We start from the raw sequence: 24,659 nt of genomic DNA, 5'->3' as shown, positions 1-24,659 counted from the left end.
ATACATACTTCATTGCAACAGGTTGGGGTTTCAGAGGTGGAGAAGATACAGTTTTCCCAGGAGTGTATTATGTTTGTGGGAACAAGGCTTATTACAAGTTGCCTGACCATTGGTATGGCACGTGTTATGTGGGTTTGGTCTTTCCAAAGATTTTTCATATAGATAAAATAACAGATGTAGAACATATTAATTTACTAATGCGTTTCAAAAGAGAAACCTGGTCTGAAATAGTGGGTGATATTTTTTGGGTTTTAATTCCAGCAGTGGGAATTTCTTTAAATGCTTATGGAATTCGGAAACTGTCAACAGTGGTGGATCGCTTATCGACAAATACCGCTGGAGGGTTTCTTTTAGTGAATACGGAATTAAGTGCCGTACGTGCCATGTCAATGCAAAATCGACTTGCCCTTGATATTTTATTGGCCAAGGAGGGTGGAGTTTGTGGAATGCTGAAAGTTCAACATTGTTGCACTTACATTCCAGACGAAAGCAAAGACCTGAAGGTCTATATCAAAAATATTACTGATTTGCATGAAGAATTAGTACCACTTGAAGCTGAGAGTTTATGGACTAAAATAGCTAATAAAGTGATAGCTGTTAAAGATTTTATTGCAAAAATAGGTAGTACTATTATAGGTAGAATATTGTTTCCTTTAACTTGCATAATTATTGCTTTACTGATACTGAGATTAGTGTGTGTGTGTTGTAAAAACAGGGGAGGGAAGAAGAAACTGAATAAAGAGAAGAAAAACAAAAGGTTGAAAAGAGAACCACAAGAAATTGAATTAGAAGAATTGAGGGAGAGTGTTTATTTAGAAACAAAGAGGGATGATGAAAGAGTGACTGGTGTGTAGTGTTGTGTAAGGAGAAAAAGACATTTCCGATTTCTCCTAAAATGGGACTAAATTTTCAGTGTTGTGTAAGGAGAAAAAGACATTTCCGATTTCTCCTAAAATGGGACTAAATTTTCACTAATTTTTTTTTTGGGTTTATTTGGTGATAAAATCACCAAAGGGGGGATTGCTAGAGCAGAGTTTTCAGGTTGAAAATAACTGGGTTTTGAAGCTCTGGCATGTCTATTTGTTATATTAATTTATTAATTATTAATTATTAATTATTTGTCTTGTGTAAGTGTTTATACTAATCAACTCGTTTGTTTTAACAAGAGAGAATTACACGTGGGAATGCATAAGTGTGCTGTTTAACAATAATGTGCATGTTTTCATGTTTAAACGTTGCTGAGTGCTGTTTATTTTTTAAAGCACGAAACGCTTTTCGAATTAATGCTTTTCTATGTTGCAAGAGCTAGATAATTGCATACACATAAGGGTATTAGTGGGGTTAACACTGTTCAATCACTATGCTGTGGTAACGTTGTTTTTGTCTCTTTTAATTAAGATGGTCTATTGTGGCCTATTGGGGCCTAAACAAAGATGGCCGATACGTAAAGCCTGGCCTCGAGTAGAATTTGTGACGAGAGAGAGCCTTGCTGAATATGGTCCTGAAGTCAGCTGACCACAGTCCTTGCTTTGCCTGGTTGAAATTTTCCGTGAGGACAGCAGCAGTTTTGGGCGATCTCCAAATGAAATGACGCGTCCTTGGCAGCTTTGGGAAACAAAGGAGCTTTAAAGAAAGACTCTGAACTGTGATCTCATTGCCGAGGAGACGTGGAAGTTACAAGATACAAATGTATTTTTTGGTTCCTGTTCCGTTATGTTTATTTTGTGATTTTTCCTGAGCGGAGATTTTCAAATGTAGCGATGCTACATCCTTTCCTTCTCGCTTTGCTCAGAGGTTTGACGGAAGAAGTTAATACAAATTATATTTTCTTTTGTTCGACTTGCTATAAGAATTGTTAGCTTAGAGAGGGCTTTGCCACTTGCCATTTGCCTTTTGCCGTGTTCCGAATCTGCGTTGGTGAGGATCGTTGCTGAGAGGACTTCGTCTTGAGAGACTTTACCGAGAGACTTGTCCTGACCCGTTCTGACATTTAGCTAGAATAGGTAACTATGAGAAAAATGATTTATTCTGATTGATTTTCTTTGACTAATTTGAGATAAAGCAATATAATTTTGAATATGGTGTTGGTTATTATTTCTTGTCAATTATTGAGTATCCTATTTTGATTATTATTGTATAGATTGTTTAGATTATGTTTAAGGGCAGTCTCAATAACCAGATCTTATCGACCCTGATATAGATGCAGGGTGTTTAGGAGTTTTTCTTTCCACAGGTTATTGCTGGTAGAGTATTTGAGCGTATGTTAGTGAAATGGGCCCTAGTGTATGAAGAATGTATGTGCGTGTAACTGTGAGATTACTCTATCCGTGGAAGTAGGGATATTATATACACTTCCCATGTCCTTGTCTTCGTGTGGCACGTCTCTCTGTGTCTTTTTCTCCCCAGGTCCTTGTCATTCTGTATACCTGTCTCTCTGCATTTGTAACATTTTGTCTGTGCCAACCTATGCTGTACCCATATCTCCTGATGTCCTCTAGTGTCTATGAGCCTGATTTAGAGTTTGGAGGACAGGGTACTCTGATACAAATGTGGCAGAGCACACAGTCTGTCAGACTCTCAGTCTGCCGGCTCTATTGGAAGTCAGGAGGACTGTCAACAGAAAACTTACTTTGACAGACTGACAGAGTTTTCAGCTGTCGGACTAAGGGCATCACAGAGCACGCCCTATTTAGGGTGGATGATCTAATGTCCTATTTTACTGTCCGTCACCACCAGGGAAAACAGTGACCATCATAAAAATGTAAATAATGACTCCGCACAAACAGCGAAAAAACACCCTTGGTGTGGAGGTCATTAATTATTTATTGTTCAAAAACAAACTCCCACTTTAGGTGCCTGCTTTTGAAAAACAAAAGTTTGGGGGACAGCCATCAAAATAATGGCAGCGGCTCATCAGATTTTTGTGTTTCTCCATGGACTTGATATCTTTGAGCACCTGTGGACATGCTCAACAAGTCTGTCTCTCGACCCGTCAGTGGATGCATGCCATGGTGGTCACCACTGAAAGTGATTGGTGAATAATGTCCCCTAACCAGACTTAAATCTGTATCTCTTGGATAGGGCTTTCCAGATCTCATCTCTTGTGGAAAATATAGTCAGCCCTCCATACCTGGTATTCTTATCTTCTCCATGAATGTGGGTGGTTGTGTGTTTTGAGGGAAGGAAATCCAATGGCTGGAGAGCAGGTTTTAGAAGAAGATTTATTTAGACTTAGTTACAAGTTATTAAGATGATACGTTTCAAGTAAATAGCTAGTAAGTCAATAGAATATAGCCCACCAGCAGCAGCCTCCTTGCTGCTCAGCCCACACACTTCAGATGACACTCTCTCCCTCACCAGACACTCAAGCATTCCACTACATCATCAAGCACTCCAGCATTCCACTACATCACCAAGCACTCCAGCATTCCACTACATCACCAAGCTATCCAGCACTCATCCCGGCTGAGAGGCAGCGAAGGTGTTACTAAGGAAAGGGTGCTTAGCAACGACTCAAGCCACAACATTGTGTTTGCGTGCTATACCGGTGAGTTAATATGCACTCAGTGGCGTCTGGCCACTATGGAGAGTAGTGAGCCAGGCAAATAGGTTGTGGGTGGGTCCTCTGAATTTGCAGGTTTGACTTTTAGTTCAGAGTTTATCTCTTCCATACAGACGTTAACACAGAAATGGGGAAACAGGCTAACAAGGCACATAAGATAGTAGCAGATTCATGTATGACTCCACATAAGCTGTGAGGTCAATACCCGACTCAGCAGTTATCTCACAGCGTTACCATCCAAAACCCCCTGTCCAACCTTACACCCTTCAGAAGCACCTGACACATCCTGAATGAATGAATGAGAGAATTTATTATGTGCAAACAAATGCCAGGAGGCGTCTTGGCACTAGTCGACTAAAGGAAGGTGGATATTAGTCTCCTATTTCTGATTAAAAGGCCACAGGAAGGTGGGTATTAATCTTCTTTTTCTGGTTAAAAAGCCACGTTTTAAAGGACTTCCTGAACGTAGCAAGAGGTGGGGCTGTTTTAAGATCTATTGGCATACTGTTCCACAAAAGAGCTGGGGACCTGAAGAAGCTTTTACCACCCCATGTGGTCTTCTGAAAAGCAGGTATCACCAGGTTTTGTACTGCTACTGGAGCCTCCCCGCTCTAAGTTCAGCCCTTTCTCTTGTGGTGTGATCCTGAGCACATGCACATCACTTCATATAGCACAGCAGAGCCACTAGAAACAGTGTAATTTTCTCACGTCATCTTCTTTCACTTGCTGTTTTGGTTAAACATCTGCGGATGAACACAGGATGCCAGTGACAGCTTGCCTCTTGTGGGTTTAGCTTGGGTGCCAGCCAGGAGGGGAAGCTGGTACACAGCAGCGCCAGATGTAGGATGGTGACTCAGGCTGTGCCTCTCTGTAGCACCCAAGCAGCAGGAACAGCATCTCCTGGCCTTATCCCACAAGGAACACCTTGGTACAAAGACTTCAATGTCTCTTTGCTCAGAAAGAAGGGAGAGGAAAAGGAGTAAAGAGAAGCTTGCACAGGCCGAGAGGTGTGTGTATAAATGGGTGCTTTCATGTAAGGTGCCTATATCCTAAAAGAAATAAAAGAAGTAGCCACTCACCTTACTTGCTGCTCAAGACATGACACACCCTCCTTGCTCTGGTGTGCGTCTTCTCTCCTCCTGGCTCCAGCTCGGGTCCCAGCCATCCCCCCTAACCAATCCTGGTGCTGCTTTCATGCTGTTAACCAGCATGAGAGAAGCACCAGGATTGGAGGGAGCGGCCTCTCTCAGCGCTCTAAAGGGTACTGGAGGCATGTGTTTGCTCTAAACCCAGCTGTCTAATACAGCTGGGTTCGCAAGGTTTAAAATGTGCATGTCTGGCTGGCCATTGTAAGACTGCCGGCCAAAGTGACATGCGCACTTTAAACTTAAATGCACAGCCAGCCAATCACTCCATCCCTGCTGCCACTCAGCAGCAATGGCCCGCCCCATCCTGACACTCGGTTTGGGACGGGTTGGTGAAAAATAGAATGACAATAAATTAACTTTATTACCATTTTTAATCTCTCGGGCATTTCTGTGGGAATTTTAGCTAGCGAGGCGATGATCCTCTGCCCTAATGGAAGATTTGCTCCAGGGCGCACTGTTCATTGAGGGCCTAGTGACTTCAGAACAAAATTGAGATTTGCCTTCAAGCTACCTTTACCCTGGTGGATTAGACAATTTGAATGTAGCTGCTCCCGGGGAATCCTGAAGCACTTCTAGAATAGCTGGAGAATTCCATATCCTACCTGTCCTGGAGACAAATGCTGACTAAGGAACCTATCTCTGGATCCCCCCCAGCAACTGCTCATCCCCACACTGATTCCTATCCCATGACATCTTGATACACATCTCTGTGACTATCTGCTTCTTCCCCCAACCTCTTGTGTAGGCAGCCTGAGGAAATACTGCCAAGGCTTTGTTCAGCTGGGGTTATGATTTCTGCAAATGGTACACCCTCTATTGGTCCTTTATTAATGGTGCAAGGAAATTGTGCTCTGCTATTAAATTATGGTAGAATAGTATTGATTAAGTTTTTCAATTAAGAACTTTAGGCCAGATGTTCGACCCTTTTTTGCACTCGCAAACGGGAGATTGGGCCATTTGCGACTGCAAAAAAGGTTAATGGCATATAAAAACACTATTTTACGAGTCACTGACTCGCAAAATGCTGTTTGCGACTCTCCCTGTTAGGAAGGGGTGTCCCTTCCTAATAGCAAGACTCCCTGCCATGTACTATTGTTTTGCAACTGCATTTGCAGCCACAAAACACTCGCCGTTTACCAAGTACTTCAAGTAGGTGGTAAACCACTCGAAAACTGGAAGGGGTCCGCAGAGGACCCCTTCCCCTTTGTGAGTGAGTGAGAAAATATTTTGTAAGAGCAGACTGTGATCCCAGGGACCACTGCCTGCCCTTAAAAAATGAAACTGAAAAGTTTCATTGTTCTTTTTTAAATGCCTCCCGTTTTCCTTTAATCAAAACAGGTGCATTAAAAAAATGCTTTATTTAAAGAACAGTCCCAGTCATGGTGGTCTCCTGACCCCAGCAGGCCACCGTCCCTGGGAGTGCTAGCCATTCTCAATGGGGTCACAAATTGCGCTTGCCTCATGAATATTGATGAGACAGGCAATTTGGGACCCCATTGGGAATCGCTAACAGTATCTTTGACACTGTTGTACATTGCATTTTGTGAGTTGCAAATTGTGAGTCGCAAAGCGACGCAATTTGTAAGTCACAAAATGTAAGGGTCGTACATCTGGCCCCTAGTGTTGGTGCTTATTGGGTCACTGGAATAGACTGACCTTCGAAGTGTGCCTCCTGAATAAAGGTACCTCGACTATTGAAGTTTTATTTAGGTTTGTGATCAGACTAGTTCTCCATTGTTCGGCCAGAAATGTCAAGGAAGGTGGTTATTTAAAGAGCAGAGAGTGTTTCTGAAGAAATAACACTCAGGTACATGCATCAATGTAGGCATTTGCAATTCCTTAATTGCGATTATTAAGGAATCGCAATTAAGGAATTGCAAAAGCCTATGCATGTAGGAATCGCTATGAAATTAGCGATTCACAAACATTCCTTAATTGCGACTCGCAAATTGCGAGTCGCAATTAAGGAATGCCTTCCCCTTCATTCCTATGGGCCTACAGGCCCATAGGAATGAATGGGAGATTGCATGCGCAATTTGCGAGTACCAATAGGTACTCGGAAATTGCTCATGCAATTTCAAGGGTGCAAGGGTGTCAAAAGGACACCTTCTTGCACCCCTGAAAATGATCTGTTCACACATGTTGCGCATACACATGCCCCAAGGGAACTTATGTGTGTAACCTACAACTTTGAAACAAGCACTTTTTCAAAGTTTTTGCAGATTACCATCAAGTACAAATTGATGGTAATATGCGCTCCCTATTAGCAAAATCGCAATTTGCGATTTCATCATGCTTTGCATTTAAGGAATCGCAATTTGCAATTCCTTTAATGCAATCGCAGTTTAAGAAATCTCAATAATTTGCGATTTCTTAAATTGCGAGAGGCTGACAGGTTGATGTATCGCAGAAGCCCTTTTTGCTGATGCAAACGGCCAATTTTTGCAAATCGCACCGTTTGCGCTTGCAAAAATGGTTGATGCATGTGCCTGACCGTCCATTACAGGCTCTGGTGCTGTGATATGCGTATGAGCACGTTGGATGTTCTGTTCGATACGTTCTTTTAGGCTTTTCTCACTCAGATGTTATGCTGGCAATCCAAAAGTTGGTTGGGCGTGAAAAGAGGGGAGCTTTCGGGGTGGCACTGGTTTGCCAACTAGAAGGCTTTTTGTGGTATGTTGCACACAAGGGAGTGTGAGAAGAGATTATGGATGGCACTGTCATATATCTACCCTCCATATCTGTGTATTCTTGTATCTGTTCCTCTCCCCATCACTCTCCCGAGTGTGTGTCTTCTCCAGAATCTTCCTATGCCTTTGTTTGGGGGTTCCTGACTTCCAGCCCTCGTGTCTCTCCGCGTCATTGTCTACATGTGTCCCAGTCTCACTGTCTTCTTTTCTCTTTGTTTCTTCCCTCATGATTGAGTATTCTGATGTCCATGTGTTCATGTGTTCACATTTAACTGCGTCTACGTCTTCCTGTGTCTTCATCTCCATAATTCCATGCCCTTGCATTCAAGGTTCATGTCTATCTATTCTTTCCCGTCTATTTGTTTCCTGGTTATTCAATTTATTTGATATTTTTATATAATACTTAATTGTGCAATAGATAACATTACATTGCTTAATATGATCTACCTTTAAAAAAAAAAAGAAATCGTACCTCATGCTATTTCTGAGGAAGCATTAGACTGCATTAGATTTTCTATTACATCATTTATTTCCAGCACATTAGATCACATTCCAGTTCTGAAGAGGCATTAAGGTGTATGCCCTTACACTTCCGAAAATGCATTATATTGTAATCTGTATTGTTAGCTGAATGTCATTATACACAGAATCAAATAGTAAGTCACCCCCTTTCTTGAACTCTTTGCCACAGGGAACCTACGGGCAAACGGTGGACTTATCATAGCAAGTATGTGTTGATTGTTGCAGTCCACTAAGCTGTAACCATTATGTCTGAAGTAGTCCCTAGAGTTACCTGAGAACATAACATTGAAATGCTAAGAGCCCTCACTAGTCACCATGCATATGTAATGTAGTATTTAATTGAGTAAAATGTAATTTTGGACACAAAGACTCATGCATTTGCACAAATGATTCCCAAAATACAATACATACGTGTGGCTGTTTTACATTAGGACAATTATTGATCGCTTTTGATCTTATATTCAATTACAGAACTGTAAAGCACTCAACCATTGCCTCCTGAGCTTGTCTTACACAAAAAGTAAATGCAATATCATGTCAATCTCAGACTCACATGATAGGTTTCTATTGGAGGAAAAGCTATGGTAATTCTGGTCTTCAGGGAGGTTACTGAGCTTACATATGTAATTTTGTAAATTTTTAACATAGAAATGTTGAGACCACCATCTAGCACAATAAAGTAGCTCCGGGCTTATAATGGCGGGTATAAGCCTTCTGCTCCAACATTCCAATGTTTGTATTTCTGTTTGTCCCTTTTTAATTTAGAACATTCTGCCCTCAGTTGGTGGAATGTTCTAACAGCCTTATAGCCCCTGTGCCTCAGGCTATACCAGTTGTTAAAGACCCTTTCCATCGGCCTGCGGCTCAAGCCCACAGTTCGGGTTCAGGGCCTTTAACAACCGGTATAGCCCTCAGCATCGGGCTAGAAGGCTATACGAGGATCTTCCAGTAGAATGACTGCACTTATTCTAAGCAAGATTCCTTTACTAATAATTTTTTTTATTTCAAACAATTGCGCAGCACTGTATATGTTATGGATGTATGTAAGCGTGAACCTAGATAGAGTGCAATGGGAACTCCTTACAGCTTAGGGGTGTAGTTGTGAAAGTCCCAGATATAGCAGCATAAGTTGCTATGTTCCTAAATTCATAATTCTCTTACGTTTTATTTTACTAAGTGAGTTGCTCAACAGCAGAGAACGTTCCTTTTCAGGTGGTGATATCCACCCATAGTGGTACTCATTTTTACCAAATCCACTAAGGACAAGATTAACATCTGGTGGCAGCTTCTGATATTACCATATTATAAAGCCCTTTTTACTTACAACCAATGATGGGGGAAAAATGACCATGTACTTTCCTTGGTAAATAGGTGGAGTCTGCCACAAGTGGACCCCCACCTTCCATCAGTGTGAAATCTGTCTCTGTCCATCAAGGGTGAGGTGTGCCTGTGGGGGTGGGCTATGCCAGGTTGCAGAGTTCTCTTTATAGACAAAGGTACATGCACGACTGTCTCCCCTGTCCTCCTGCATGCCCCTATGCTGCCCACTCTTTCTCTGCCAAGGAGGTTGAAGCCAGTCTAATGTGTGCCTGGCTCTGACTCACACACCACTCACTGAGATGATGGATCTGTCTGTGACCGCATACCCTTTACATAGAGTATGAGACTCAGTATGGGCTATTGTTAGCCTTGTGAGTGGTGAGAAGAATAAAGTTATTGCCTATCTACACACAATTTTAATCAGCCTGGTACATAGAGCTTTTAATTTATCAAAACAAACACTGATTGCTAATGAGAAAACAACATATCGAATTGTCTTAGTAGTTTGAAGACAACACAAGGGATGGTGGGGCACCCAATAAGAATATTAGAAGAACTAGAACATAACCCCCATATTAAACTAGACTAAGCTCAGAAACGTTCGTCCTTCTTGTCCTTCAGTTGGTAACAACCCTACAAAAAAGAATCTGGTACAGGTGGCAGCCGCTGAACTTTCTACCCCACAAGAAGGTTGCCAAAGAAATAAAACTTGCTGCTTCTGATTCAAAACACTATGCTGCTTGGTGAGGGTATCTCATATGTTATCACTGTGCTGCAGTCATAAAGTTACTCACAGACAAGTGTAAGGGACTATCTGTATCATTTAGGTTCCTTCCTGACCACTGGTCGAGAACAATGCTTGCAACTGTACCCCTACCAAAGAGACAGCCCTCAGTCCATAGAGTCACCCATACCTGGGGGCCTTACTTTATTCCACGGGTATATGTGCATGTATGTATGTATGTCGTATTTGTATAGCATGTACCTAGCCAAAGGCAATCGAGTCCTGTGCGCAATCATGGATGTGTAAACAGTCAATAAATGATTAGAGAGGTGGCTGGTTTGTTGACTGATACTGCATCATAATGTAGTGTTGTTGAAAGAAGTGTATCTTCAACTATTTCCTGAATTGGAGCACCATAGTGACTGTCCAGATGGATACAGGGATATTGTTCCACATCCTGGGCGGATAGTTGGAAAAGCCTTGTTACCTTGTGTTTTTTGTCTCCATTCTGATGGTGCCCTGAGAGCTACCAGAGCTGGGGAGGTTGTCATGCCGGTTAGGCAGGGGTGCTGATCATGACGGCTTTGTAAATGATGCAGCAGTTTTTGAAGATGGTGTGGGCTCTCAAGTGGAGCTAGTAGAGTTCCATCATGAAGTGGGTGTGGTGAACTGGCTGAAGTGTGCAGCAAACACAGTGAGACCTTGATTGAATGTTTCCAGAACCTGTTCTTCCTTTCCAGCCTTGGTAGATATTTTTTGTCTTCACTAGTGTATTATCTGAATTTTGGACAAAGATTGTAATCTGGTTGGTCCTCACTTCCCTCAATGGCCACCGACATATGTGAAACACTTACCTCATTCAACCAGTAGTTGCACTTTATCCAGATTTTGGAAGAATCCTTTGTGCACCAGTCAGAGACATATTTGACTGTGAAAGGAATCACCTAGTTGCTCTATCCACCCAAAGGCAAAGACAAGCCCCAGGCACTTGAGAAGTCCTGCTACTGCCACTTATTGATGGAATTAGAGGAGAATGTAATCCTCAATAAGTGAAGAGAGGGAGTGAAGAGGAGCCAGAGCATGAACAAGAAGACAAAGAGCAAGGCTCTTGTGACTGAAGCACTGTGGGAATCAGTAGCGGAGTAGAAGAAGGAGCTGCTGGTCAGGGATGGGCTCCACTGGCAAATCTTTTCTGGGCCCCAAGTGGATGACACGTTGTCCAGCCTTTGTGAGCCCCATATGGTGAAACAGCTGTAGTTGTTACAGTTAGGTCTAGAAACTGAAAAGCAATGGTTCCCAAGGACTCATTTATATAAATAAAATCATAATTTCATAGGAGCACATAGTACCTATAAAAGTTTACATTAACTGATAAAGAGACAAAGCTTCCCTCTCAGTATTATCTGCTTAGGAAAAATCATTCTGAAAGGATTAGTAACATACTTAGCAAGCACTGACAAAGACATTAGATCCGGATTGTATTTCCTGTACTAAAATATATTTTTTTGAATCTTCCACCAATGAAATAACCAAACAAAAAAGCAAATGCTTTATGTATTAAATAATATGGGAGCTAAAGATGTCTGATAATTCAGTGTGCTTTTGAGATGTGAAATACTCCCTCTTACATTGCAATGTAATCACTATACAGAAGGCAGAATTATATAAACCAATATCCTTGTCAATGTTAGGCACAGGCAAGCCCCATAGTACCTGTGTTCAACCGTCCTGCAGCTTGGCACAACACTTCAAACAGTAAAACAGTGAAAACACACCTCAGAAAAATCCCACACCAGTTAAGAAAATATGGAGCAGAATTTAATAAATAAAATAGGATCAAAAAACAAAAATCCACTCAGTAGAACCGGAGTTATGAATTATTAAAGATTAAAGTGTAAAATAGTGCCAAAAAGCTTAAAGTGCCAACCAGAGCTACTTGGTCCTGCTGGACTGGGTAAAATTAAAAAGTTCAAGCTGATCGCGATGGAGTGCAGGTCAGATAGAGTCCGAGGTTAGTCCCACTGCAGGTTTACCATCTTAAGTTTGTGCCAAGAGTCCTGTTCCCGTTGCAGAGGGTGGCAAGGTGCAGGGAGAATGTTATGGGATCCTGAAGCCGAAGCGTGAGGAGCTGTCCAGAATCGCGGATGGGCATTGCTGGATCTTCGAGGTGGTGGTTTCCGCAAGCAGTCAATGCTGCATTACGAAGCCTAAAGGAGCTTTGACTGATTTGCGGTGTGAGCAGCCGCAGTCGGTAGTGGGAGTTGCTGCCGGGCGGTGATGTGGGGAGGGGGAGGGGCAGGGTTAGGGGTAGTAAACTATGGATTACGAATGTTTACAGGTAAGTAAACATATAAATAAATAAAACGAATTTCGTTGTGTTCACTGCATCACATTTGGGGATGCAGTGCGCGCAACAAAATTTGTTTTATTTATTTATATGTTTACTTACCTGTAAACCTCCGTAATCCATAGTTTACTACCCCCCACCCTGCCCTTCCCCCTCCGCACGTCACCGCCCGTCAGCTACTCCCACTACCGACCGCGGCTGGGTGTGAGCGACGAGGTATTGGTACTAACTAGCCCGTTCGTGGTTGCAAAGAGCCTATAAGCTTGATTTAAGCACCTGTGAGCCATATCAAGGGTCTGGGGCCTGAAAGGCATCGCTTGGGGTCAGGAATTTACTGTAGCTGGGCCCAGGGGCTGGTGAAGGATGTTTGGGGAGCCTTTTATGTCCCTGAGGCTCAGACCAGGAGGCCAGCAGACTAGCCCTTGGAGTCACGCTGGTGCTCTGGGTTCAAGAAGAAGATGCAGGTTCAGTTCTTCTCCCAGAGGCAAGAGGGTAGCAGGCACCAGGTCAGCACAGCAGGGCAGCAGTTCCATTAGAGAAGCAGTCCAGGAGAGTGACAGGCTTTGTAGCAGCACAGCAGTCCTTCTTCCTGGTAGAGTATCCACAGGTCCAGAAGTGTACAGAAGAGTTGGTGTATGATGTCATCTTTTTATACCTTGGTGCCCTGGTTCTGGAAGGTAGGAAAAGCTCCTAGACAGTGTCTTTGAAGTGCATGGAATCTCCTGCCTCCCCTGCCCTGGCTCCAAGCTGCTGACTGTAACAATATGGGGTTGTTTGGTCCTTTATGTGAAGGCAGAGCACAGGCTATTCAATTTCAAATGGGACTGTGCTCAGATCCGCCCCCATGCTGACAGCAGTGAACCCATTCAGGTACACCTAATCTCTCCATTGTGTGAGTGTCTGGGAGAAATTCACAAAGTCTGTCAGTTACACCCAGTCATGTGACCCAAGACAGGCTTCAGGCACAAAAGGCTAAGGGCAGGAAAATGCCAACTTTCTAAAAGTTCAGAACACAAAACTATGAACCCGGCTCCGTACTACCGTGCACTCCTACTTCTGAATTTGATAAGTGTGTTTCTTTTTCGGTCCAAAAAATTGTTTCGATCAATTTTTAAATTAATAAGAAACAGGAATGGTCTAATAAAAAGTCCATTCGGACAGATAAAAGAGTTGACTGTTCGTTACTCCATGAGTAGTAGGAGTGTACGGTAGTACGGAGCCGGGTTCATTGTTTTGTGTTCTGAATTTTGAATAGCCCTACCTGGCCCCGGTCCATTGGGCTTAACCCCTATAGGTTTTTGCAATTTTCTAAAAGTGGCATTTTCAAAATTCTAAAGAAAAATACAACTCTAGCATTAAAGAAGATTTATCAATACAATTTCATTAACTCCAAACATAAATGGTCTACCTGTTCCTATTTAGAAATGACACTTATAAAATGTAAGCGGCAACTCCAATGTTATCCAATGGGAGAAGAAAGCCTTGCAGCAGTGAAAAACAAATGTAAGAGTTTTTGACTACCAGGACATGTAAGACTTAAAAATACATGTCCTAGTTTTTAAATACATTGCACCCTGACCTATGGGCTGTCCAGGGCCTACCCTAGGGGTAACATATACATTAATAAGGAAGCCTTGCACACACAGGTAATGGCAGGCATGTTTACCATGCTACTTAGGTGGTTGGCACAACCTGTTCTGCAGGCCCACCAGTAGCATGTAATTTACACGCCCAGTGTACATGCAGTATCACATTACTAGGGACTTACTAGTAAATTAAATATTACTATTGTGTATAAGCCAGTTCTATCATGTTTAGGTAGAGAACATAAGCACTTTAGCACTGGTGAACAGTGGTAATGTGCACAAAGTTCTAAGGCCAACAAAAACAAATTCAGCCAAAATAGGTGGAGGAAGGCAAAAAGTCTGGGGATGACCCTGCAGAATGTGCCAGGTCCAACAGTGGTGGAGAGGATGATAAGAGTTAAAAGCTGACTGTAGTGCAACACAAACGATATCGCTTGAGATTGAGTTTGGACTGTATTTACGCCTGGTGACCCAGACCGTGCTGGTACTGGACATGAAGGCGTAGGTGAAAATATGAACATAGCCAGGTCAAATGGAAGGAGTTCATTTGGAAGGGGGTGGGGGGAGAAGATCAGTCACTTGGTGAAGATTTTTCCAGAAGTATGCTGTGGGACTGAGTAGAGCTGGATTATGTAGTCGAGAATGAATAGTCAGGGAGTAGGTGAATGAATGGGATTTTGTGAATTGTGAATGGTGAATCATGGTGTTCACATTAACCCCTTCAGTGCCACGCCCTTTCCCCCTCCTGTGCCGGGCGTTGCACTAGTGGGTGGGGTTCATGACGAGATAGTCTCGTCATGGGCACAGTGCAACCGTGCTCCATGACGAGACTATCTCGTCATGGGCACTGAAGAGGTTAAAGTCATTGAGTGTAATGATAGTGCAGTGTGTATTGCATTAGCTTTAAGACTGCATCAAGGTTATCATTAAGAAATCTAATGTGTTTTTGGAATGCTGTAATTCTTACGCTCAATTTAAGTGATTACTGAATGGTGATCCCAATGTGTTCCAAAGAGGCAGTTTTAGGTCTAAGCGTGGGAACAGGTTCAAAGTCTTATTTTAATGATGATGATATCCCCTTGGCTCTCATTTGTCCTTGTCCTGCTGGCATCTTTCCCCCCCCCTTTTTTAAAAATCTTTATTTATATTTTCCAGAAAACAAAAAAAAAGGAACAAGTATAACAAAACACAGCAGTGTGTAGTCGCTTCATGTACATACAACACAAGTAAAACATTATTCGGTTCAAGCCGTCCTGGGGTGCAGGAAAGAGCCACTTCTGACATTAGATCCCATCCACCTTACATCTCAACCAGCATTTTCACATCACCTCTAGGGGCTACCCACTAACTGGTCATGATCTGTCTGTGAGCCCACAGAGGTTAGGGCTAGCAAGTATAATTTGTATGGTTGCCATATATCTAATGGTCCTGATCTCGGGGTTGCAGCTGGGCGTACACTTCACTATTCGTATTGCAATAGGACATGCTAAATAACCAATCCTTCACCTTTGGCAAGTACTTGCTACCCCATTTCAGCGCAACTTCTCTTTTCACTAACAGCAGCGCTAATGCACAAGATCGGCGAACGGATCTAGAGAGGGCCTTTAGGTATCCCATTAATAACATTAATGAAGAAGGTGGAATGGGGATTTCTGCCATTCGTGATAACTCGCTAAACACCCCTATCCAGAAGATAGCAACCCCCCGCACGTCCATCTCATGTGTGCAAAGTCAGACATGGGTGAAGTGCACTTAGAGCAGGTGTGGGAGCGAGCTGGGTCCATGCGGTGTACTCTAGCTGGTGTAATATATGCACGTCTAATATACTTAAAATGCAATACTTTATGTTTGTGATTGAACGAGACATTGCGCGTTTGTTCACAGCAAAAAACCCACATGTTGTCGGTTATAGGTTGTCCTAAGCCCCTTTCCCACGCGGCTCATGTCTTGTCATCTCTGGGCGGGAGTAGTGCAATTATGGATTTAGACAAATCCGGAGGTTCTATTGGATAACTGGGTAATTGTGATCTAAGGGCTCTTTGCAATCTGCAAAGCGTGAATTGATCCATGAAGGTGGCCTCCCTAAGCGTGTTCAGGAAGTACTTGGACAAAGTGCGCTGTACCACTCTTTCCTTAGTGATGGGAACCAAAAGGTTCCCAGGTAGGGGGAGCGATCGGGAGAAAAGAAGTTGCATCCCAGCAGTCCAGATCAATTGTTTCCAGGCCCAGCTAGTCATTGACAGCGTTTGAAGATCTTGCGGGTCCCTGGCTAGACCTACCGGCAACAGTGCGGACAGCGGGGTGGGGGTAGGAAAGCTCAGTTTCTGGGCGGAGATATGGCACCCGAGCGTCGGCCTTAAACCAGATAGTAGATACGGAAGTTGGGAATCCCAAACCCCCTCCCTCTCATAAGGTTGTGTCAGAACCTCCCAGCTAATTCTGGGCTGTTTCCCCCCCACACCAACCGAATTAGAAGTGTGCGAAGGGTGGCGGAGAAGGACTTATTTAAGGTATCGGTATGTTTTGAAACAAATACATAAATTGCGGTAGTACCACCATTTTTATTAGAGCTATTCTCCCTGCCGTTGTTAAAGGTAGTTTCAACTAGCGCTCTACCCTGTCTGTTAATTTCTCCATCGCGGGGCCGTAATTTAGTTGGAGAATTTGCGCCTGGTCTCTGTGAATTTGTATACCTAAATATTTGACTGATTCGTCACACCATTTTAGGGGAAATTCGGTGGTCCGGTCATTGTGGGCGTCAGTAAGTGGGAAGGTTTCAGACTTATTCCTATTAATGTGTAGGCCTGACAAAGCGCTGTAGCGGATAATCTCTCGAAGTACCGGGTTTAAATTATCTTCTGAGTGTCTCAAGTATAGTATGATATCGTCTGCGTATAGTGTGGTCAATATTGGTCCCGTGTTAAATTGCAGCCCCCTGTGTGAGTGATTATCTTGTAGATGCCGCACTAGGGGATCCATTGCTATAAATAATAGGAGTATAGACAGGGGGCAACCTTGACGGGTACCTCTTGATAGTGTGAAGGAATCTGTTACTGCCCGATTCACCCGCACATACGCCGAAGGGCGTGTGTATAACAGTGATATCACCAAAATAAACCTGGGGGTATCCCTAAACGCATCAGTGTAGCACACAGAAAGGGCCATTCCAATTAATCAAAAGCCTTCTCAGCGTCCAATAAGACTGCCACGGCCGGAAGTGAGGGTTTCATCCTAAGTATTGTTGCAAAGAGGGTCCGCAAATTCAATGCTGTTGGTCGACGTGGGATAAAGCCTGCCTGGGCCGGGGATCTCATTTGATCGACTATTAAAGACAGTCTATTCGCCAACATTTTGGCCAAAATTTTATAATCAAAGTTCAATATGGAAAGTGGCCTATATGAGCCACAATGTTGAGCGTCCTTCCCTGCTTTGGGTAGTAACGTGATTACAGCCTCCCGCATTGTTGACTGAAGGGAGCCCGATTCGATCGCCTCCTGGTAGACGTCGATAAGATGCAGGGCCAGATCTTTCTTGAAGGCTTTGTAAAAACATCCTGAGAACCCGTCCAGCCCAGGAGCCTTTGAGCCGTCCATGTTCTCTATCGTCTTCGTCGATTGTGAAAGGTTCGGCCAGAAAGTCCCTATTGGCATTCTCTAGCCAGACCATGGCAACCTCATCCAGATAAGCATTATAAGAGTCTGTGTCAGGTGAGACTTTGGTGGTGTACAAATCTTTATAATATTGCAATACCCTCTCCTTGATACCCTCGCAATCTGTTATTAAAACCCCATCCTCTCCTATTAGACTAGTGATGTATGTTTGGCCCCTGCTGGGTTGGATGAGTCTTGCCAGTGTTCGTCCCGGTCGTTCGCCCTCCCCATATCTCCTAGCTGTCGCGTATTTCCCCAAGAAATGGGACTCCCTCTCAACTGCATCTTGATTTTCCATCAATAGTGTTGCCCTTTTCCGTAACTCCGTGGTACTCCGTGTTACCTGTACATCTGTGTCATTTGCCGGCAACTGTGTCTCCAGCTTGGACAATGTGTGCCATAAGTCTCTAAGAATCCCAGCACCTTTCGAGATGCAGATCCCTCGTATGTATGCTTTGAACGCCTCCCACAGCATAGCCTTAATTTCTATGGTACCCATATTAATTTCAAAATATTCCTCTATCGCCAGACTCAATTTGGATTCGAAGACCGAGTCATGGAGGGCGTTATCGGGGAACCTCCACTATCTTGCCCTCCCAGCTGCCTCCGGGACCTTGATTTGCAGCATTACTGGGGCATGGTCTGATAAGGTGCGAGGCAAGTGCAGGATATCTCCCTTCCATGTGGTAACACTAGGGGATAGCAGCCAGTAGTCTAACCTGGTCCAGGTGTTGTGCGGGGCCAAGTAGTGGGTAAATGCGGGGACATCTTGTCTGAGATGGCACCAAGCATCAAATAGGTGATGTGACTCCATCAAGCTAGCTAAGGCCTGTCTGGCCCTTGGTTTTGTGACCGCGTGTGCAGCCGTGCTGTCTAAGCTTGGAGTAAGCAGAATATTTAGGTCTCCCCCTATACAAATATGTTCTGCTCCCATCCTATCTATCTGAGAGTGAAGATCTACAATAAAATCAGGGTCATTAATATTATGAGCGTATGCGTTAACCAATAACATTGTGTTCCCTTATAGCCACCCATTAACCAGCAAATATCTACCTGCTTGGTCCTTATAAACTTCCACTGTCTTGAAGGGTATTTGTTTATGTATCAGGATCGAGACTCCTCTCAATTACGAACTGTAACCTGAAAAATAACGAGCAGGGCCCCAACCGGCTGCAAAATTCGGGGAGGTATGCGGTGCCAAGTGTGTCTCTTGTAAATACACTATATCTATATGATGGCGTTGCAGATAATGTATCACTTGTTTGGGTTTGCGCGTGTCATTGAGCCCTCGCACACTTAAGGACATGAGCCGTATCTGGCCCTCATTACCAGTGTCAGAAGCCATAACAAAACCATACTTGCATTCTACAACATGAACCGACCTTAACGAAGTATCCTACTTGCATGAACTTGTGGAAAAGAAAGGAAAATAAACTGATCTGTCCCATGAAACCCCAACCACCCCCTCCCATCCCCATATTCTTACTACTGGGGAAACCCACACCCTCTAGAGATCTTACAACTTCAATCAACAACTATACTAACTTTACTTGTCAAAGAAGTGCATACGTACGGGGGGTGGCAACGCCACACCTTGTCCCCGGTGAATGTACTAAGTAATCAGACCTGATGGAGAGTCTACCGCGGGGTGTAAACATGGAATCAAATCAAATGTACCCGCATACAACAATACTCAACCCAATTGTCCTCAATTGGTGGAGAATAGCTCCAAGCTAGCACCAGAGTCCGGCAAACCGGGCCGATTTGCCCGGTAATGGGGATTTTCGGCCCTGTCCAGTGTTGGCCCTTGCCTTGAGAAAGTCCAGGGCTGCCGCGGGATTATCGAAGATCCTAAATCTGCGGTCAATGTCCACTTTCAATCTGGCGGGATAGAGCATCCCGTATCTAAGCCCTTCTTTTCGGAGGGCGGCTGTCACTGCCATGAATTTCCTTCGTGCTTCCTGCAACATGATCGTAAAGTCATGATAAAGGGAAATTACGGAATCTTGCCAGCTTGACGGTCCCTTTTCTTGATCCAGCCGCCACCTTGTATCTCTGTCCTTAAAATTTAGAAGTCAGGCCATAATCAGACAAGGGGGGGCAGCCTGGGTTCGGTCATGGTCCCAGAGTGCGGTGAGCTCTTTCTATTACAAAAGTGGAAGTGAAGGACTCTCGGCTAACCAAGTCTGTTAGACGTTTCTCCATGAACTCATCCAGGCGGCTAGTATTTGTGGAGTCCCGAACCCCAAGTATACGAATGTTATTCCGTCTTCCTCTGGCTTCTAACTCTTCATTCTTGATGGCTATAGTTTTAAATATTCATTCCATCTTTTCTATCTTCTTGCTGACTTGAGCTGATCCATATACTAGGTCTGAAATTCTGCCCTCCGCGATGTCCAACCGGCCATCGTGTTGATCAAGCCTGGCTCTCATCTTGTCTAGTCTACCATCCAGTACATCAAAGCGGGTGTCCAGTGCCAAGAAGCCCGCACGAAGCTCTGCTAATAGTGCGTTGTTTCCCTGTGGGCCGACTTGAGGTGGTGCGGTGGTGTCCCCTTCCTCCGCCATGACCGTACCTGCTGATTCGGATCCTCCACCCAACTTCTCAAAGGAGAATTTCTTCTGTCGAGGGTTGCACATTTCCCATGGCTGTCTGATGTAGAACCCTCAGTGTGGGTTAGGTATGTCTACTGCTCCGGGCTATAAGCACCACCTGTAGCGTGGCACTTCCTGCAGCTAGCCTCATTGGTAAGCGGTACAATAACTGCCAGTTGTGGGGCGTCTCAACCAGTGATGTCGCCAATTATAAGATATGTAGCGACCTGGTGTGCCTTGCCAGGAGAAGCGAGGATGTGGGCTAGTGCATGGGGCTCAGCACAGTTTCCATAGGGGATAGGGACGTGGCAGCTGATGGCAAGGGTGAACCGGTTCTGGTTCCTTCTCTTCTCCACGGGACCCCGGGACAAGGTGCAGAGAGCGTAGCCTGGAGCCAATAGGAGCTACTTTCCTGTGTCCTTGGTTCACTTGAGTGCAAATGGCCAATTGAGTGCTACTTTTTGTCCCTAAGTCTGTAGGCTGGGAGTATGCTGCTCAGTGGGTGCACGCTGCGATGTTGCCGCAATTGAGGAACAATGCAGTTTTTTTTTTTTTTTGTAGCCTCTTCCCTGGGCCCTAAGAGTGTAGCGATGTGGGGGGCTAGTGCGTGTGTGGAAGGTCTTGTCCACTTGTTGGGCAGATTTCCCTTGCATTGTTTTCCCTCTTCTGCTACTCGCAGTGGGGGCCTTCAACGGGTGAGCTCTCCGCTTACTTGTGGGATCTGCGCAGTGATCTGGCCCTTCTTTGCACGCACACTGATGATCTCTGCCTTCCGGATCACTTGTTCCTGGGTGCGTAGCCCCTGGCTGAGATGGCGCTCCTCCTTCGCTTCCGGGGGGGGGACGAGACGGTGTGGGCTCCCGAACCTCTCGCTTGGATGACGGGTGCGGCTGGAAATCGAGGTCCCAGCTTCCTCGCGACATCAGGGCCTCGTCACACAGTCTCCCGATTGGCGATCTGGGGGTCCTGAATCTTGTCGCTCGACCCACCGCTGAGTAGCCCCTTACATCTGGGAAGCAGCGGTTGCGGTCGCACCGGGTTTTCTACATTTCTGCCGCAGTGGAGCGAGCTTTTCACCGGGGACTCGGCGGAGCTCCAAGCTATGCTGCCATCTTGGTCCGGTGCTCGGCCATGACCCCGTCCTGCTGGCATCTTGGTGCTCTTAAACTTATATTTAGGTAGCCTGAAATTATTATTTCACATTGAAATATAGAGTATTTTAGCTTCCTTACAAACGTCGGATGTTTAGTTAGACTTCCTAGCTACAAGGGGAAGTATTTCTTAACAGTTTGCTATCTGCACTGAAAACAGCGATAAGAAGTGACAGTACTGAATAAAAGTAACATTATTTGCATCACTGAGGTGCAGTCTTGCTTAGGTGTGTGGATTCCAGCTTTGGTTTAGCATGAAATGCTGCATATTGGTGCACTAGTAACAGGTCTGTGGGATCTCATAAGAAGAGGAACTGTGTATGGAACACTCCACCACTGAATAAAGTACACTAGTACATTTTTGCATGGTTAGATGAATGGAATAAGAGAAAAGGCAACATCACAAGAGTTTTTCATAGTGGTACCCAGACAGAATCCCATAAAGTCTCAATGGTGGAATAGCTACTGGTGCTATATAGAGAACAAGAGAACAGGGTTGTAACGCAAGCCGCCGCAGCCCCTGCAGAGCAGGGGTGCCCCCAGTTCTTCAGGGGCCCCAAAATCCTTCAAATGGCCATTCCACCACAAGCCTAATGCATATCTTTAAGATATGGTAGACCAGAGGGCCCCTCTTCACACTCTGTAGGGGGCCTCATTGTTACGCCACTGCACGAGGAATATGAACTCACCAAGTAGAATTTCAAGACGGTTGGGCTCTTATTTATATTAAATAAACATCATGCTTACCTTTAAGAGCATGGCATCAAAGTTCAGTGTGCTCTGGTTGAATTGTGGGTGCAGTGCAACCTTTATTACTGAGAACTTCTGTGAGGTCGGCTCTTGAAGAAAAAGGTTATGTTTTCCCAGCAGAATGGTCAATCTGTTGATTCTGGAACAGTAAACAAAATTGCATTAATTTTTAGTTTTTTGTCTTCCACCACCAATAAAGTCTAAAGTCTACGTACGGATAGAAGCAGTGTGCAGCCGTGAGTACCCATTGGGGGTTGATGAGCGTCCCTCCACAGAAGTGGCCATTAGGGCCCTGGATGGATGCAATGTATTTCACTGAGTTCTTTTCCACCTCAAACCCTCCAATTATCTTCGGGTCAGGAAGGGTGTCTAGAAAAGTGACAAAACAGAACTGAGAAAAATGAGGTTGCAACCCACAGACAATCTCCTGAAAAAGAACATTTACACAGCATATACATGTTAATTCACCAAAAAGGGTGTGTGCGTGCTCGCGCCTTTATGATGTCTTTGCTGATGACATCACAGGATTAACCCATTGTCCAACCCATAGCTCCTAATCAACCACAGGCTCTAACATGCTGTTGAGGTGCTAGGCAAAAGGCAAGAAACAGAGACTACAAGAGTAACATATCTGTAGAGACCTGTTTGTGATGCAATTACAATGACTTTGATCCACCCCACACACACTGACCTAGTGCAGCAAGAAAGCCATGGCAACATGACCCATGTTGTGGGGTGAGATATGGCTGCAGCCAAAATACTGATGGAGAAGTTTGTAGGATGCATGTCTATGGTCACCGAGGCTATTGTTGGTGGTGCTCTGGATTGATGGCTGGTAAAGGAACGTACCCAGAAGTAAGCGTTGACTAGACTTAGACATTGCTATGTTATTTTGCGATGTCTGGATAATGTACGAAGCAGACCTAATTGACTGCCTGCAGGAAGACATATTCAAGAGGGGCTTGCATGGACAGTGGGAGGGCTTTCATATTAGATCATGAGTTTGCAGGAATATAGTTATAAATGGGCAAGACCTGAGGTTACGGTTAGGATTCTTATGTGAACTAGTGCACACTGGTCACATGGCCACCTGCTGCCATGTCCTCATGTTATCTGAGGTGCAAATGGATATGGGTCTCCTGCAACAAGCTGTTGAAGGGATGTAACATATGCAATTGTACAACATTTGTTAATCTGCCAGATTAATCTATTGCCATCTTTGTTTATTGTAGGTAACGTTTAACCCTTTTATTTTCCTTATTTCTGATTTAAACTGAATATATACTTAGAATATATGCAGATGAATAGAGTGTAGTATACTATTTATTACCATTGTTGAGCGTGGAGAGAGGCATTTGGTCATAATAACGTGAGCTAAAGGAACACATTTATTTTCTCTCCTTTGGCATAAATACCTATATTAATGCAGTGGGTATGAGCTTCTGATTTTTTATGTAGTGTTTTCTAAATGCACCATCCCCTCAGGTGATGAGAGAACATTTGGAGTTGGAGAATTGTAGGACAATGTGCACTGTTGGTATTATTCATCAGGAGAAGACATTCTCTAGGAGGATGTGCTCTAAAAAGAAAGCAAGCAAAACTGCTTCTTCTGAAACTGAAATGTATGGATGTGATTTGACACTATGGGGCAGCTCTCTTACGGGAACGCCATGCACAATTAAGCCCAGATGACCAGGTAGGTCTAAAGGTAGGGGGTCGCGATGTGTTGCAGGTGTGCAACCACTAAAGAGGGGGAGGAGCAGTGGCCCAGTTAGGGATAAGAGGAAAAGAGGGGGCATTGTAAAAAGAAAAGCACTGCTCAGTTGATGTTAAGGGGGGCAAGGAAAGAGGGTTCCCAAGGTCAGAGTATTGCTGGGGTCCCCAGAATACTTTTTTAAACCCTCATGATGTTTTCAAACTTTCTGAAAGATTTAAAGCAAAAGAAAATGAGCCCAGGGATTGGGAGGTGTAAAGGAATCACTCAACTGAACCCAAGATTCAATCTTATAAAAATATATCCTGATGTTTGCGAACATCATGCAACATTTTGGCTCACACACTTGCCACATGTCACTGTGGGCTAATGGAAGTATAGTAAATCCCCACCCCTCCACCTTTTGTCTCCAATATTTTAGTGTGATTTCAAGTCCTTTCCTATAACACATTTATATTAAGGCAGGTTATGGGCTGCTGTGTACAACATAACTCCTGACCTCACCAGTGGTTACTAGCAAATGCTGCCAAGAACACAGGAGGATCTTTTACCTGCAATGTTTGGGTTTATAGTGATGAGGAAACTTATGCGGCATCAGAGATTTGTTTGCCCATGCTTTGAAGATATTATTATTATTATTGTTATTGGCCTCAACTGATGCTCTAATTTAAAATAACCTAGCCAAAGAGACCATAGAGAATCTCAACAGCGACTTGGGGGACCTGCAGCCCAGGCTGCTGGCTCCTAGATATTCCAGTTTGGCTTTCGATGTTGATGTTCCTCAGACAATTTTTTGCAAGGGGATGACGAACCCCATGTAAGCAGAGACTGAGATTGTGGCTAATTGTCAACTCTTGAGATTATGACCCAAATAAAGGCGTTCTTTGGTCTGAATGAGAA

General features: G+C 44.2%; 1 protein-coding gene across 1 annotated transcript in view; it reads right to left on the bottom strand.

Annotated features, from left to right (window-relative positions):
• The window catches only part of LOC146867308 (trypsin-3-like), a 71,184-nt gene that overhangs the window by 24,559 nt on the left and 21,966 nt on the right, over window positions 1-24,659 (bottom strand). Inside the window, exons 3-4 of the mRNA XM_085614909.1 lie at window positions 22,261-22,414; window positions 22,043-22,184 (exon numbers count right to left, since the gene is read on the bottom strand). Coding sequence (XP_085471035.1) covers window positions 22,043-22,184; window positions 22,261-22,414 — 296 coding nt within the window. The remainder of the gene's footprint in view (window positions 1-22,042; window positions 22,185-22,260; window positions 22,415-24,659) is intronic.

The sequence above is a fragment of the Triturus cristatus genome, chromosome 1_2, assembly GCF_964204655.1.
Source record: "Triturus cristatus chromosome 1_2, aTriCri1.1, whole genome shotgun sequence".
Lineage (NCBI taxonomy): Eukaryota > Metazoa > Chordata > Amphibia > Caudata > Salamandridae > Triturus > Triturus cristatus.
Note: the sequence above shows the minus strand (reverse complement) of the source record. Positions and strands in the feature narration are given on the sequence as shown.